The sequence below is a fragment of the Paramormyrops kingsleyae genome, chromosome 19 (genome assembly GCF_048594095.1).
Source record: "Paramormyrops kingsleyae isolate MSU_618 chromosome 19, PKINGS_0.4, whole genome shotgun sequence".
NCBI lineage: Eukaryota > Metazoa > Chordata > Actinopteri > Osteoglossiformes > Mormyridae > Paramormyrops > Paramormyrops kingsleyae.
The window spans coordinates 154,445-167,715 of record NC_132815.1 but is presented as its reverse complement, the minus strand read 5'-3'; the positions used below and the strand labels follow the sequence as shown (position 1 = coordinate 167,715).

Sequence of the window (13,271 nt, the reverse complement as noted above, 5' to 3'; positions counted from 1 at the left end):
CGTCTATTCACGAGTGCGAACCCAGTACTGACATGCGCGGTGACTTTGAACTGCTCCGTCCTCCGACCTGACCAGGTTCACCCCTTTAGATGCCCTGATAGCAATAAACTGTGTATGGATGTGGTGCCTAACTCCCGAACAGCATAGCCCACTATGGGACAGAGATCCTGAGCTCAAGTGACCCGCCAGCCTCATTACCTTGGACTACAGGTCGGAAAGTTCTGGCGCTTTGGAAGCACTTCAAGCTTGCATGACCGTGGCGTCACCAACCGTTTTTGTGACGTTTAAATTGGTTGCCACTAGATGGCATCAAATGCCAGACTGGCATGTTCGCAAGTTCAGCTGTAGCATCAGTTTGCCAAAGTGCAGCCGCCTAAAAACAGGTCAAGCGGTATTGACCAACCTCGAGCGTGCCAATGTTTTGCAATAATCGACTCAAGCTTCCCATTTGCAAACCACAGTCATCTCCACATATATTTCACCTTAGAAAATGATAAGCAGATTTACTGGATGCCATCAAGGCCAGTAGAAAATATTTAATAGACAACACAATGGAAGTCCTTTAGTATTTCACAATAGGTTGTGTATTGGTATGAAGACATACATATTACTAGTACAAAACTTAGGAAAAACCACTCTGCCAGGAATGGACACACAATACTAATCAGGAGAAAAAGCAACACATGCAGAATACAAAAGCTTATGTACAAGGTATCACATCTAGTGATTTCATATTTCATGAATATAGCAGTATATAAAAAATCCAAATACAAAGCAAATTAACACGTAACAAACATAGTAACAAAATCCATATGACTGTAAACATAGAGATGTGCTCTTGTGATGCCCGCATCACCACAAAAAAAAAAAAAAAAAGGATTCGGATCAACCGATCGCTGCCACCCGCTGGGGCAGAACATAAAATCTAAAATCAGCATTTCTCAAATACTGTTATATTTAAATCCAGCCAGGATATATAGAAGCACAACAAAAGGATGATGTGCCTTTTCTTGGATACCTGTGGCAGACCGGACAGTTTGACTTTAGTGTCATTCAACAGTTCGCCATGGTCCGTTTCTGCTGCATTTCCTTCGTAACGACGATGGTGGTGCTAATCTCAGGATGCTACACGTCAACAGTGCCAGGAACCAGTCCCGCTACAAACAGGACAGGGAAACCTTGGCAAAGTAGGCATCCACTCCGCAGGTCTGTCCCTGCCGACAGAGCCCAGACTGACAGTGCTGCTCGCTCTGGCTGTAAATGGTCACATAATAGCAGTCGCTGCTTATTTGGCCCCCAGATGATCAAGCAGGGGGTTGGCCTCAGTCTCAGGGGTTTTGATGCTGTCGGTCCGCACGATGCAGGTTGGCCGGTGCCGGTTTAGCATGACAATGAGCTGCTGCCGCTCCTGCTTTAGCTCCTCAATCTGGGCCTTCAGCTCCGAGTTCACCAGCTCCAGGCGCTCTGACTCCTGGGAGGCAGAAAGGATGCTGTTAAGACTGCTGGGGGGGTGGCTGCACTAATCAGTCATTCAACCCATTAATATGGCCAACAGTGAGCTAGAGCAGCAATGGCAGCATGCTGTAATGGAGGAGTTAACGTCTCTCTACACCTGTATAGAGGAAATCAATGCCCACTTGATCCTTTAATGTCCTACAAGCCTTGAACCAAAATTATCCAGGATTAAGAAAAGCATGATGATATCTGCTGCCTAACACCACCAACAGACAAGAGGCAAACGCTGCTGCTGACTGACTACAACCGGAAGGCTGGCATGTTCCAGGGGTTGCACGTCATGCTGAGCGACTTGCTCACCTTCTGCAGGAAGTCTGTCCGCTCTTTTTTCTTATTACGGCACCGTGCTGCCGCCACCTTGTTCTTCTCTCTCCGCCGCTTCCTCCTCTCCTCATCCTCATTCATCTGCCAGGGGAAGCAGAGTGTTTAGCCCCTACTGCCACGGTGTTCAGGTCAGCACAACAGTAAAAAATGAGAGCCGTTCAGCCCTCTGTTTGCAAATGAAAGCTATTAGTCGCTTGGCAGTCCCTCCTGGGTCTGAATCAGGCAATGTCCTTCAAACACTTAAGCTGTTTATGCAAGAAAAGCCAAATAAATATCACTGTCTGCAAATGAACAGATGTCACCAGTCATAAGCTGGTCACATGTGTCGTCACGGTAACCTGAGGTTATACACCCTCTGGCAGACCCCACCCCACTGATCCTCACCTCCTCTTTCAGGGGGGAAGGCCTCTTCCCCAGCCTGCTCAGGAAGTGTAGAGGAGAGATCATGGCCCCTAGGGTGTGCAGGTCGGCCAGCCGCAGCTGCTCTGTTAGCGTGGCCCCGGGGACCCCGGCCAGCGGCCCCAGGCTGGGGATGGCACCAGGGGCCAAGGAGGGGTCAGGGATCTGTCCGGGCATCATGTCTGACCTGGGTGGCGGCAGAGAATACAGATACGTTATTAAATTTACTTTCACCTGCTCAGAGACCAAAAACAAATGCCTTAGTTTTTTACTTTAGGGTTTTTCCGCTATGTTTTCTTCAAGCAAACAACCTGCTTATGCGAGTAATTCAGCTAGACAGTGTATGCCACAGCCAGCACCGATGCCCCCCCCAGGGCAAGCTACAGCTGGGGCAGAAAGACCAAGATGACACCACAGAAGAGAAAGCGGGAGGCAGGAAGCTCAGCCTGGCCAAAGGCAAAGCGAATGTGTGCAGAGCGCCTTTGCCTTCAGAGAGGTACTGTCAGGCAGCAGAGCCCTGGAGACCAGCCTTTAGCAGAGGGACAACCTAGAGAGACCCACATGAAAAAAGGAAAACTGCAGAAATCCATTTTTAAAAAGCTAGTGGTACACTGAAGAGAGAGCAGAAACCGTCAAAAAGGCATTACGGGCAGGATCCGGCATCAGCTACCCGCCAAGGACACAGCCTGAGCGTCAAACAGGGTGTAACCTGAGACTGTCTGCTGGATACAGAGAATACAGTCAGTCAGTCTCCCTCATGAAGCATAAACAGACAGAACAGAGACAGGCAGAGATCCAGCCAAGAAGAAAGGGAGCGGCAGAGAGCCCCGGATGCTGAGCTCGCTGAAGGTGGCCAGGCTTCCTGCGACATACGGGTCCAAATGCAGCCTGCGCTGGTGCTGAGGGGCCCGCAGCAGAGCAGCTGATGGTCCGGATCACACAGGCTACATATCAGCCCCCCGTGGATGTTTGTTTGTGTGTGCATGGATGCTCATGCAAACACAGAAACACACACAGACACAAAGACCAATAAGCAAACTCAGGCACTGCACTGCTCCCTAAGCCCAGAGGGAACCTTCAGCACTGCTTGCTGAGCGAACATGAAGCTGCACTGCTCCCTAAGCCCAGAGGGAACCTTCAGCACTGCTTGCTGAGCGAACATGAAGCTGCACTGCTCCCTAAGCCCAGAGGGAACCTTCAGCAATGCTTGCTGAGCGAACATGAAGCTGCACTGCTCCCTAAGCCCAGAGGGAACCTTCAGCACTGCTGTGCTGAGCGAACATGAAGCTGCACTGCTCCCTAAGCCCAGAGGGAACCTTCAGCACTGCTGTGCTGAGCGAACATGAAGCTGCACTGCTCCCTAAGCCCAGAGGGAACCTTCAGCACTGCTGTGCTGAGCGAACATGAAGCTGCACTGCTCCCTAAGCCCAGAGGGAACCTTCAGCACTGCTGTGCTGAGCGAACATGAAGCTGCACTGCTCCCTAAGCACAGAGGGAACCTTCAGCACTGCTGTGCTGAGCGAACATGAAGCTGCACTGCTCCCTAAGCCCAGAGGGAACCTTCAGCACTGCTTGCTGAGCGAACATGAAGCTGCACTGCTCCCTAAGCCCAGAGGGAACCTTCAGCACTGCTTGCTGAGCGAACATGAAGCTGCACTGCTCCCTAAGCCCAGAGGGAACCTTCAGCACTGCTTGCTGAGCGAACATGAAGCTGCACTGCTCCCTAAGGCCACAGGGTCACCTTTGCCACTGACATGCTGAGCAAACATGAAGCTACAAAGGCGGTAGCAGTCTAGAGGCCAAGGCCCCAGGCAGACAACAACCTGATGGCCAAAAAAGCTGCAGGACCCTGGATGAGAATGTGGTAGAAAGGTTCGGGGGGGTTAGAGCAGACAGACTGCAACCAATAAAATCTACAAAAAAAGACCAGAACAGAAAGGGAGGAATGGTGTGGAAAAGGCTGTCTCTTACTGCAGGAGCCCGACCTCATTATCCACACATTATCCTTGAGGAAAAAAAAATACCTGACTATAATTCTGGGATTTCACTCACAGGGTAAATGATGTTACCAGGGTAACGGATGCACTGTTTGCTCAGAGTTAGATGTTGCCCTCCCTACATTCACACCACTCAGCTGTGCTGGAATAACTTGCACCACACACGAAAGAGGCAATGGCTCCCAGCCAGTCCCTGCTTTGTTGCGGGGGACGAATCAATTCCATGTAACACAACCCACCTCCGTTTTCAAAACCAAGGCTGAAGTCACATGGGCTGCTTGCATCATACTTAAAAGGAATTCACAGACTCAGTCGTGTTAACTCCTCCATTAAAGCAAATGGAGCACAAAAGCTCACGTTGCTCAAACACCCAACATGTTTATAACAGGAAAATTCACCATTCACAGTCATTACACCCTTGTGAAAAGTTTTTTTTTTTTCTTTCTGTCTAGTCTGAAGCAGTTTCCCCTTTATAAAGCCATCAGTATCAGCCGCAACGTAAAAAGCTTGAGCTGAGCACAGGGAGGGTTGGAGAGGCTTACAGGAAGGACAGCTCAGCGGCTCCATGTGGCTCGATGCGCAGCAGCAACTCCCAGCCAGTAACTCCCAGCCAGTAACTCCCAGCCAGTGTCTCGGAGCTGCTGAGAGGCTGAGACGTCACAAAGTACATGTGCCGCCCACAAGCTTTCCACAGAAACAGGCCCTCACAGCCCCAAGTCCATTCCAGCAGCTTATTTTTATAACTTGACAAAACAAAATGGGACAAAAACAATGTTTTTCGTTTCTTTTTTCATTCCGTGGTAGAGGATGACAGTAAGTCTAATCTATTCCACCACAGTTTAACCATTGGAAAATCCATTTGTCTGGGCCTGTGACAAAATGCTCAGAAATGTATACCATTCTAGGGTTTTCAATTTTAATTTGATTATTCCTTTCAGAGTGGAAGCATCATGTAAAACACCACTCCCCACTGAAATTGGGTAACTCACCCTTCGCATTAATTCGCTAGATAATTGGCCTTTACAAACACATTCCACCCACTGCGATTCAAAGAGTCAAGAGTCATGTTTTACAGAATATTTAGACACTCAAATGTCCTGCAGACCTCCTGGCTACTATAAGAAGATTAAATAAAAAGGATCCAAAAAATACTGCAAGAATAAATCCTTCGGAAGAATTTTGGAATCATATCCCATTTCTGGGCACCAAGATGTAAAACCTTTGTAGAAAACATTAGCCAAGGAGTTGTTTTCCAGCAAAGTCAAGGTAATCCCCAGCAGCTTCCCAGACAGGCCGGGCCTTAACGGTCACAGCCTGAAATAAGATACATTTCAATGTTTCTTCATCGCCCCACAACAGAAACCGCAGACGGCTGCTCCACTTTCTGCATGGCTTCTGATTATCTGCCTCAGTGGGGGATGTTACACATTTTGGTATTTCCATAATATCAGATAGAGAAAGTCCAAGCAATGAGGAGGGGTGAATACTTCCTCACGAGATCCACTCCAAAGTTTCTCTAAATGAGCAAGATCATCTGGAAACAATACAAGAAAAAAAAAACAGAAGGAAAAAGTAGTACTGTTACTTAACAGTGTTTATTACAATGTTGGGTTAGGTCTGCGCAATATTTTGGCCCTGCAAGTTATTTGCAACGCACAGAGCTCCTGTATAACAGGCCTGCTGCTCTGCTATGCGGCCATGTCAGGGGATCCCACCACACAGACAATCCCAGCCCCTGCAGCTCCAGCACAGGGCTGACAGAACCATGCAGTTACCACGACATCTGGTGGCAGCAGATCCACTCTGCTCGGTCTCCAGAGAGCTGGTCCACATCTCTGCAAGGCGTCTCTGCTTAAAATACACCTCCACCCCCCTCCCCCGCCACCCCCCAGTCAGCTCTTCATGACTGCTAGGCCTCCACTGCCTTTCCATTAATCTGCAGTGCCATCCCATCTATGTGGAAACTATGTTGTGATAGAATCAAGTCGGGGAAGGCGGCAACGCGTCCATTAATGCTGCTCATATCTACTTTCCCGCGGGTATTCGAGGGGCATTAGTGCAGACGTGGCAAATAATCACAGGCCATCAACAAGAAGAGGACCACAAAGAGAGCAAGTCACCAGCAACGGCACCCGATATGATACAATGATACGTGTTGTGTGAGGAGATGAGCATGCGTCGTGGACACTCACGTTTAGCATTAGCCATTAGCAATGGGGAGTCACTCCCACTGCACCTGTAATGCAGAGTAAAGGCTCTTTCCTTAAATACACCAACATCCATTCACTCTGCTGTTCACAACTTGATTGTGATCTCATAGATGTTATTTAGTTAATGCCTAGGTATGGTGACTGAGAATCAAAAATGACAACATATTTAAATTAACAATACAAACTAATTCCGGATCCCCACAGTGGTATAAAGGGCAGCAATTAGTCTACGTACCTAATCATAGAAAAAAAGCATGGGGCTTCATAGTTATTATACTAACTGAATCTAACTAAAATTGAGCTCGAGACAGATTTTGCTGATACAGTGATAATACTTTAAAATACTAATAACTTGTTACAGCCAATATGTGTGCATGCGTGTGTGTATGTGGAATAAATAAAACGTATTTTTTAATCTCCCAATTCATGAACTAAAACCAAAACCAGGGTTAATAGTACAGTTAAAAACTAAACAAAAATGCAGCTACGTTGCAGAAGGCTAACTGGACTGGGTCTAAATTTCTTTCCCGTATGCGCTTCCCTACCACACAAAAACTGCAGGGAAACGTAATTAGTAAATCAGTAAATATCCGAGGAAGCACAACGCTTGTGTGTATTGTGTGTGTGTAATTTTTATATATATATATATATATATATATATATACACATACATATACATACATACATACACATATATATACATATACACACACACACACACACACACACACACACACACACACACACACACATTATATACACATACATACATTGAAAATCTAAAATGTGTTTCACAGAATATCATTGCAGCCGGCGTTTCTATTATTCCTTCCATAGTATCGCCTTCATTTGTCCTTCCACATTAAGGTCACCACCGCATTCATTTCACAGTACTGGTTATTCCCTCCTGGGTAGTGAAGGAGCCAGGGGGCCGCTGGAAAGCCAAAGGAAAGCTGCGGCTCCTCTGTACGCCATGACCAGGGAAGGCGCTGCGCCGGGGCTGCCGCGGTGCCGCACGTCACCGGTGCCGGAACACGGCACCCGAGAACCGAGCACTACCACAGCGTGCATTCAGTCAGGATCGCCTTCATCAAAAGTACAAACCGGACGATCTGACCTAATCGCGGAAGTTCATTAAGAGATCGGCACAGAGCTTGAAGGTTCATGTCCCGGTTAACAGCACAGAAATCGCAAAGCCCACCACCCCCTCCGAGAAATCACTGAAACACTGATCCCCGAAACGTCCAGCCTTCCCCCTTTCATCCGAAATCCGTCACGGCCATTTGCCTGCGTTGCATCGGCTTCGTGTCTCGGTTGTATACACACTGTTGGAGTTTGGAAACTGACAGCATACGGCAGCCTGCCCGTGTGATTAGCGGTCAGCCAGCGCACAGGTGACGGACAACGCGAAGGCTAATAGAAAATGCAATATATCACACAGACAAGGAATAATAAAATCATGCAGACCCCTTAAAACCAATGCACAGATATAACCGAGAGACTATACATGCAACACTTGCACTCAGTCTCCTTTAGGACCCCCACAGCTTTATCGATTCATCGCATAGCTCCCGCAAAGAGTAAAAATGTCTTAAAAGTTGCTAAACTCCACACGCGCGACCCAGCGAACTAGCTAAACAAACCGTAAAAAGTTTTATTTTGCCTTGCATTTACCTGATTATGGCTGTAAATCAGACGTATAATTCCTCTTTTCAGGTCAGCTGAAGGTCGCCTGTAGATTTTGAGACTAAACCGCCGTTGCATCAGCCCGTTTTTATATACAGATTTCTAACTGGGAGGGTTTGGGAATGCGGAACTTTTTTTTCGCTAGACAGACGTAAGCAGGGATGTAAAAATACGGCCGAGCGTCTGTACAGAAACGAAGGGCGAAAAAAAGGTCTGTTTCGCTCCACCCCATAGCAACAAGAAAACACAACACAAGCCGCGGAGTCCCGCCTGCGGAAAGCTCGCTGGCAGCCTGGCCACGCGTGTGAAGCCGGCCGGCTTCAGTAAACGCGCACCGGGCGCATTTTAATGTATCTGACAGATAGCAAAGGCAATCGATTTACAGTGATTAACCACGAATAAAAACATAAACAACCCAAGAAAATAAGTCACATAATCCAAAGACGTCTAACTCCTTTAATGTTTATAGGTCCACGTTGCAAGGTTACCGTATGAATGGTGTATAAGTCGTACTTCACCTGTGCCGGGGTTGCGGGACATTCTCGTATTTTATTACCCAAAAGGTGTTTGCACGTGTTCCGCGGCGTATACAGAAAGACGTGGCTGTGCGGTAGTTTTAGCCCCACCAAGGAAACCTAGTCCTGGGTGTCTAAACAGAGATGCCACATCTGGTTGGATCTAGCTTCCATTCAAACGGTGCCCTATATATAGCATGTGAAAAGTTATCTGAGGATATAACATGATACTGCAGCCGGTCTGTAAATAACAAAACAGCAATAACTCCAGCTAGGCATATTTCTGTTGTTTCCTAGTGACCGCTGCTTGTGTCCCGTCTGCTGTTTTATTTATTTTGTTTTTGTTTGTTTATTGGAGAGGCCTTTAGGGATCTGTTTCCTACTTAACATGCATGTCTGTTTTTTGGAACCATATATGGTATATAATTTATTGTTTTGTATAGTGAACTATGACTCAGGTGCTTAGTTAGAAATTTGAGAATAACAACAACAATAACATAATAATAATAATTATTATTATTATTATTATTATTATCCGGAATGTAGGAGAAAGATTGATATTGGGAGGGACACGACGTAATAACTTAAATGTAATGATCTATTTTTTGTAAGGGGTGTGAATTGTTAATAGCCATATTTAGATAGATTTTTGTCAGGTGTCTGTATCTTTGTTTGATTTGAACTGTATAATGTATGTATGTATGTAGTCTGAAATCCACACAGGATAATCTATCAAGTTTCAGGATTCTTTGTGTTTGGTTAAGATATTATGGGCATTCATGCACTGTTAATGGTAATGTATTCATGAAGAAAGCAAAATAGTAATAATGTCAATGTCAGGTCAAGGAACTGAAAACACGTTTTATAAGTGTGAGGCCAAGACTAGTGTCAGTCCTGACTTTTTTATCACCATGACAAGACAAAGAATCAGTCGTGTATCCAGCTGTAGCTGCAAATGATATTATAGGTAACAAGACCCAGTATAATGTGGTATATAATCGTCGTGGGTCAGTGCTTGTCTCACTGAGAAAAAAATTCAATTGAATTGCAAATTATTTTTATATAGCACCTTTCACAACAGAGTCGCCCCAAGGCATTTTATTTCAGTGTGTTTTATATTCTCCAACATCATTTATACAGGGTATAGAAAAAGAATTCTTATATGCATTTGTATAATCAGTTCTCCTCCCCCTCCCAAACACAGCAGTGCAACTACACAGAGTCACCTGTGCTCATCTTATTTAATAATGTATGTTCCTGGTGTTAGGCTTGAAATAAACCTCAGTTTGCTGGCACATGGGAGACTTTCAGCTGCTCAGCAATAGGAATTTGAATGGGTCAGGAGGTAGCAAAGTCAGAAAGTAAGAATGTAGGTAAGAGGCGTGACTCTGCTGGTGTATCCTGAACTAAAAAGGAAAATGGAGAGAGAGAGAGAGAGGGAAAGAAGCCTTTTTGTCAAAAGAACACCTTTGATAAATGTTCTTTTTGCTATAGTTTAAATATTTATCCAAGTGATCTATCAAATATTGACAGTGGGGTGGCTCTAAGTGTCCCTGTGCTGTCGTAGATGTCAGCTTTTGAAAATCTTGACATGTTTTGCATTGTGCTCCTCATCAAGTTGTGACTGATACTGTAACATAGTGAACCAAGAACATATGAAACATAAACCAAATCAGTAGTTAAACCGAATCATATCTGGGAACATGGGACTTATGGGCAGGTGACATTCACACTTTACCCAGAATCCCCCACTGTATTATAATTGCTGGATTTGTTCCCACTAATCTTGAAGCTTTTCTGACTTCTGGGTGTGTCTGAGTGACCATTTCATTAGCCATGCAGAACAAATACAAGCAAATGTTCTATCCTTTGTCCCTCCCAAGATGTCTTGGGGACAAATTCCAAAATTAACAAATTCCAGAGTGGCTGTTATGGTGTAATGGACCGGCATCAAGACCGGCATCTTCTATCAAGGGTTTCAGCAAATTGGGTAGCTGGCAAAACCAAGCTAGAAGAAAAAAGAGAATAAAACAAGAACAGAATTCAGAAAGTCCATTTAGGGTCAGAGCTCAACTGTCAGTCAAATGTTAATTACGGGGAGCTTGGGTCATGAACAGGAGAACCAAGGACCGGGGTTCAAGGTAATGTCAGTCCCTCTCCTCCTTCCAGAAGCTGAAGACTATGTTTGTCTCCCCCCAGCTGTTCATTTACATTACAGAATGCTGTACTAACCTTTTTTACATTTCATTTCTTCATTTCCCTTAGCATTTTAAGTAGGGTCACAGAGTGCCTGAGGCCTATCCTGGAATGCACAGGGCATGAGGCAGAGCGGAACATATACAGGATGCATTGCAGGGAACATGCACCAGCATTTAGAGCATTTAGAGATGCCAAGCCACTAAAATTGCATGCTGTTGGACTGTGGGAGAAAACGTGAACGTTTTTTTTCCTTTTTCCACCGGAATACGTGCTACCTTCAGCACTCAAGAAAGAAAAACAAAATTAATTGGATTAATATATAATATACACCATAACAGACCCTCTGGAATTTGTGAAGCTCTTATTTTGTAGTTTATTCTATATGGCTCACAGAAAGCTTCTCAATAAGCAGATTCATTTACTACTGCTGAAGATAGAAATAACAAAAAAAGACCTCAGTGCTGTCCAGTGTTGGGTGTTACCAATGGTTACGAGCCACCTAGTGTTAACCAGGGTAAATCCTGTGCTGTCGTCACTTTTCATCCTCGAAGGGGAACTTGGGAGTAGTTGTGGAACCGGACCCTGATCTGAACACAGACTGAATCCAGTTTTAGAGAGTTGAAATTAGCCCTGCTCTGATTTATGTCCAGTTTCCTGTGGGGACCGCCACGTCATCCTTCTGACCCTAAACATAGACACGAGGTTCAGGGTAGCATGTCCTGGCACACAAAAAGCAGAAGTACAGCAAAAAGGGGACATATGTCTGAATCTTTTTTTGCCTTATGCTGAGCTCAGTGAGTTCATCGTTATCTGGAAGATTGTGGCAATATTCAGTATATAACACAACCATAACTTAGGTTGTTTTTCTCCAGTTAAAATCTTAAAAACGGCTGATTGAAGTTTCACATCAAACCATTAAAAACAATCAGACACTCATGAAAACTGTCAGTTAATGTCAATCTTCCTGTAGCGTGAAGGCAATACTTCCATGAAGAAAGCAGCATCTTTATGAGAATTTGCAGAACTTGTATACAGGTATAAGGACTTAATAACTGAGACGATTCCTCATTGTCCAAAAAAGATCATTAAACTTTCAATTCACGCATAATACAAACAGCTATTACAAATGTTGAGTAGTGCCGTCATTTTTAGGCGACACGGTACAGTCTAGTGAGGGTATCACCTCACAGCAGTCTTTTGAAGATAAGAATCTGCAGCTCTTGGCTGTGCATTATCAGGGCCAATGTAGACGTGCTCAACGCTCAACATGGCTGTGTTACATCAGGAAGATTAAAGCCACGCTGCTCACATCATCCTGTGGAGGTAACATCACGCCACTGTTCCTTTGATGTGTTGCATAACTTCATGTTATACGTATATAGCCATTTTCAAACTTTCTGTAATAAGGAAAACAGAACAAACTTTTTATTTTCATCAACATATCAAAGTGTGTTTTATAAAAACAAAAAGTAAAAAAAAATTTTTTGACAAGATAATTTACTATAAATTCGTATGCATTTCATTGGACCTCAGACGCAAACAGAGACCATATAATGGACAGAATTAAGCTAAACAAGTATCATTTTCATATTAGAATGTCACACAATTAAATTCTTGCTGCTGTTGTATGATTTTGTACTGTAACTGGAGTTACATAATTAAGTGTCTCTCTGAGGACAAAATACAGCAAGGCATTAATTCATTTCCTTATTAAATGCTTCTTGTGGCATAGAATGTGTTTTGTGCACGAAAATGAGCGTTTGACACTTACCGTTCCATACAATAGCAGCAAGAACTTCATTGTATGGCATTCTTATGTGAAAATAAAACTTGATTAGCTGAATTCTGTCCAGTACATGCTCTCTGTGTGCATTTGAAGTCATTAGAGACACATACGAACTTATAGTAAACTATCTTGTGCGCACAAGATTAAAAAATCACATTAAGGGACTTTAGGGGCAACGCAGATTTACAAACGTTTGTGACCATTAAACTTAATTTACCTGGAAAGAAATGTTAGCGGATGTAAAATGAACTGAACTAAATTTAGTGAAAGCTAATTAGTGTGCTAACAGTTTGCAAACGCTACACCGCTAATGAGAAAAAATTGCTTAGCTAATTAGCAGTTAGCAAATTAGTGAAACCCTGCACAGCACTGTAACCAGTAATTTGTGCTACAGTAGTAGGGCCCTATGGGTTTTTACAATTTCTTATCAAATTCCATTTTATTTTTTTCAAAATTTGGATTTATTTTGATCTGTTATGAATTTTAAGTTTTTATAAGCTGCCAAACCGAAAAAAAATAGCCTTTAAAGTATACAAAAGTGTCATACTCTTCAGAGTCGCATTCTGTCTCTATTGCCTGTATCCAGTTAATAACAATATTACATTTTCTTTATATGTTGCTTTTACAAGCTCTCAAAGAT

General features: G+C 44.2%; 1 protein-coding gene across 2 annotated transcripts; it reads right to left on the bottom strand.

Moving 5' to 3' along the window:
* Nucleotides 1–502: 502 nt before the first annotated feature.
* On the bottom strand, nt 503–8,320 carry LOC111844475 (jun dimerization protein 2-like). 2 transcript variants are annotated; one of them, XM_023812982.2, is made up of 4 exons: nt 8,120–8,320; nt 2,224–2,425; nt 1,816–1,920; nt 503–1,471 (listed from the first exon to the last, which is right to left on the bottom strand). In XM_023812982.2, exons 2-4 carry the CDS (start codon nt 2,416–2,418, stop codon nt 1,286–1,288), a joined length of 486 nt encoding a protein of 161 aa, XP_023668750.1. In that variant the 5' UTR covers nt 2,419–2,425; nt 8,120–8,320; the 3' UTR covers nt 503–1,285. The 2 variants fall into 2 exon arrangements, with proteins under 2 accessions (XP_023668750.1, XP_072558930.1); XM_072702829.1 differs by lacking the exon at nt 8,120–8,320 and adding an exon at nt 6,428–7,073.
* Between the last annotated feature and the right edge of the window lie 4,951 nt (nt 8,321–13,271).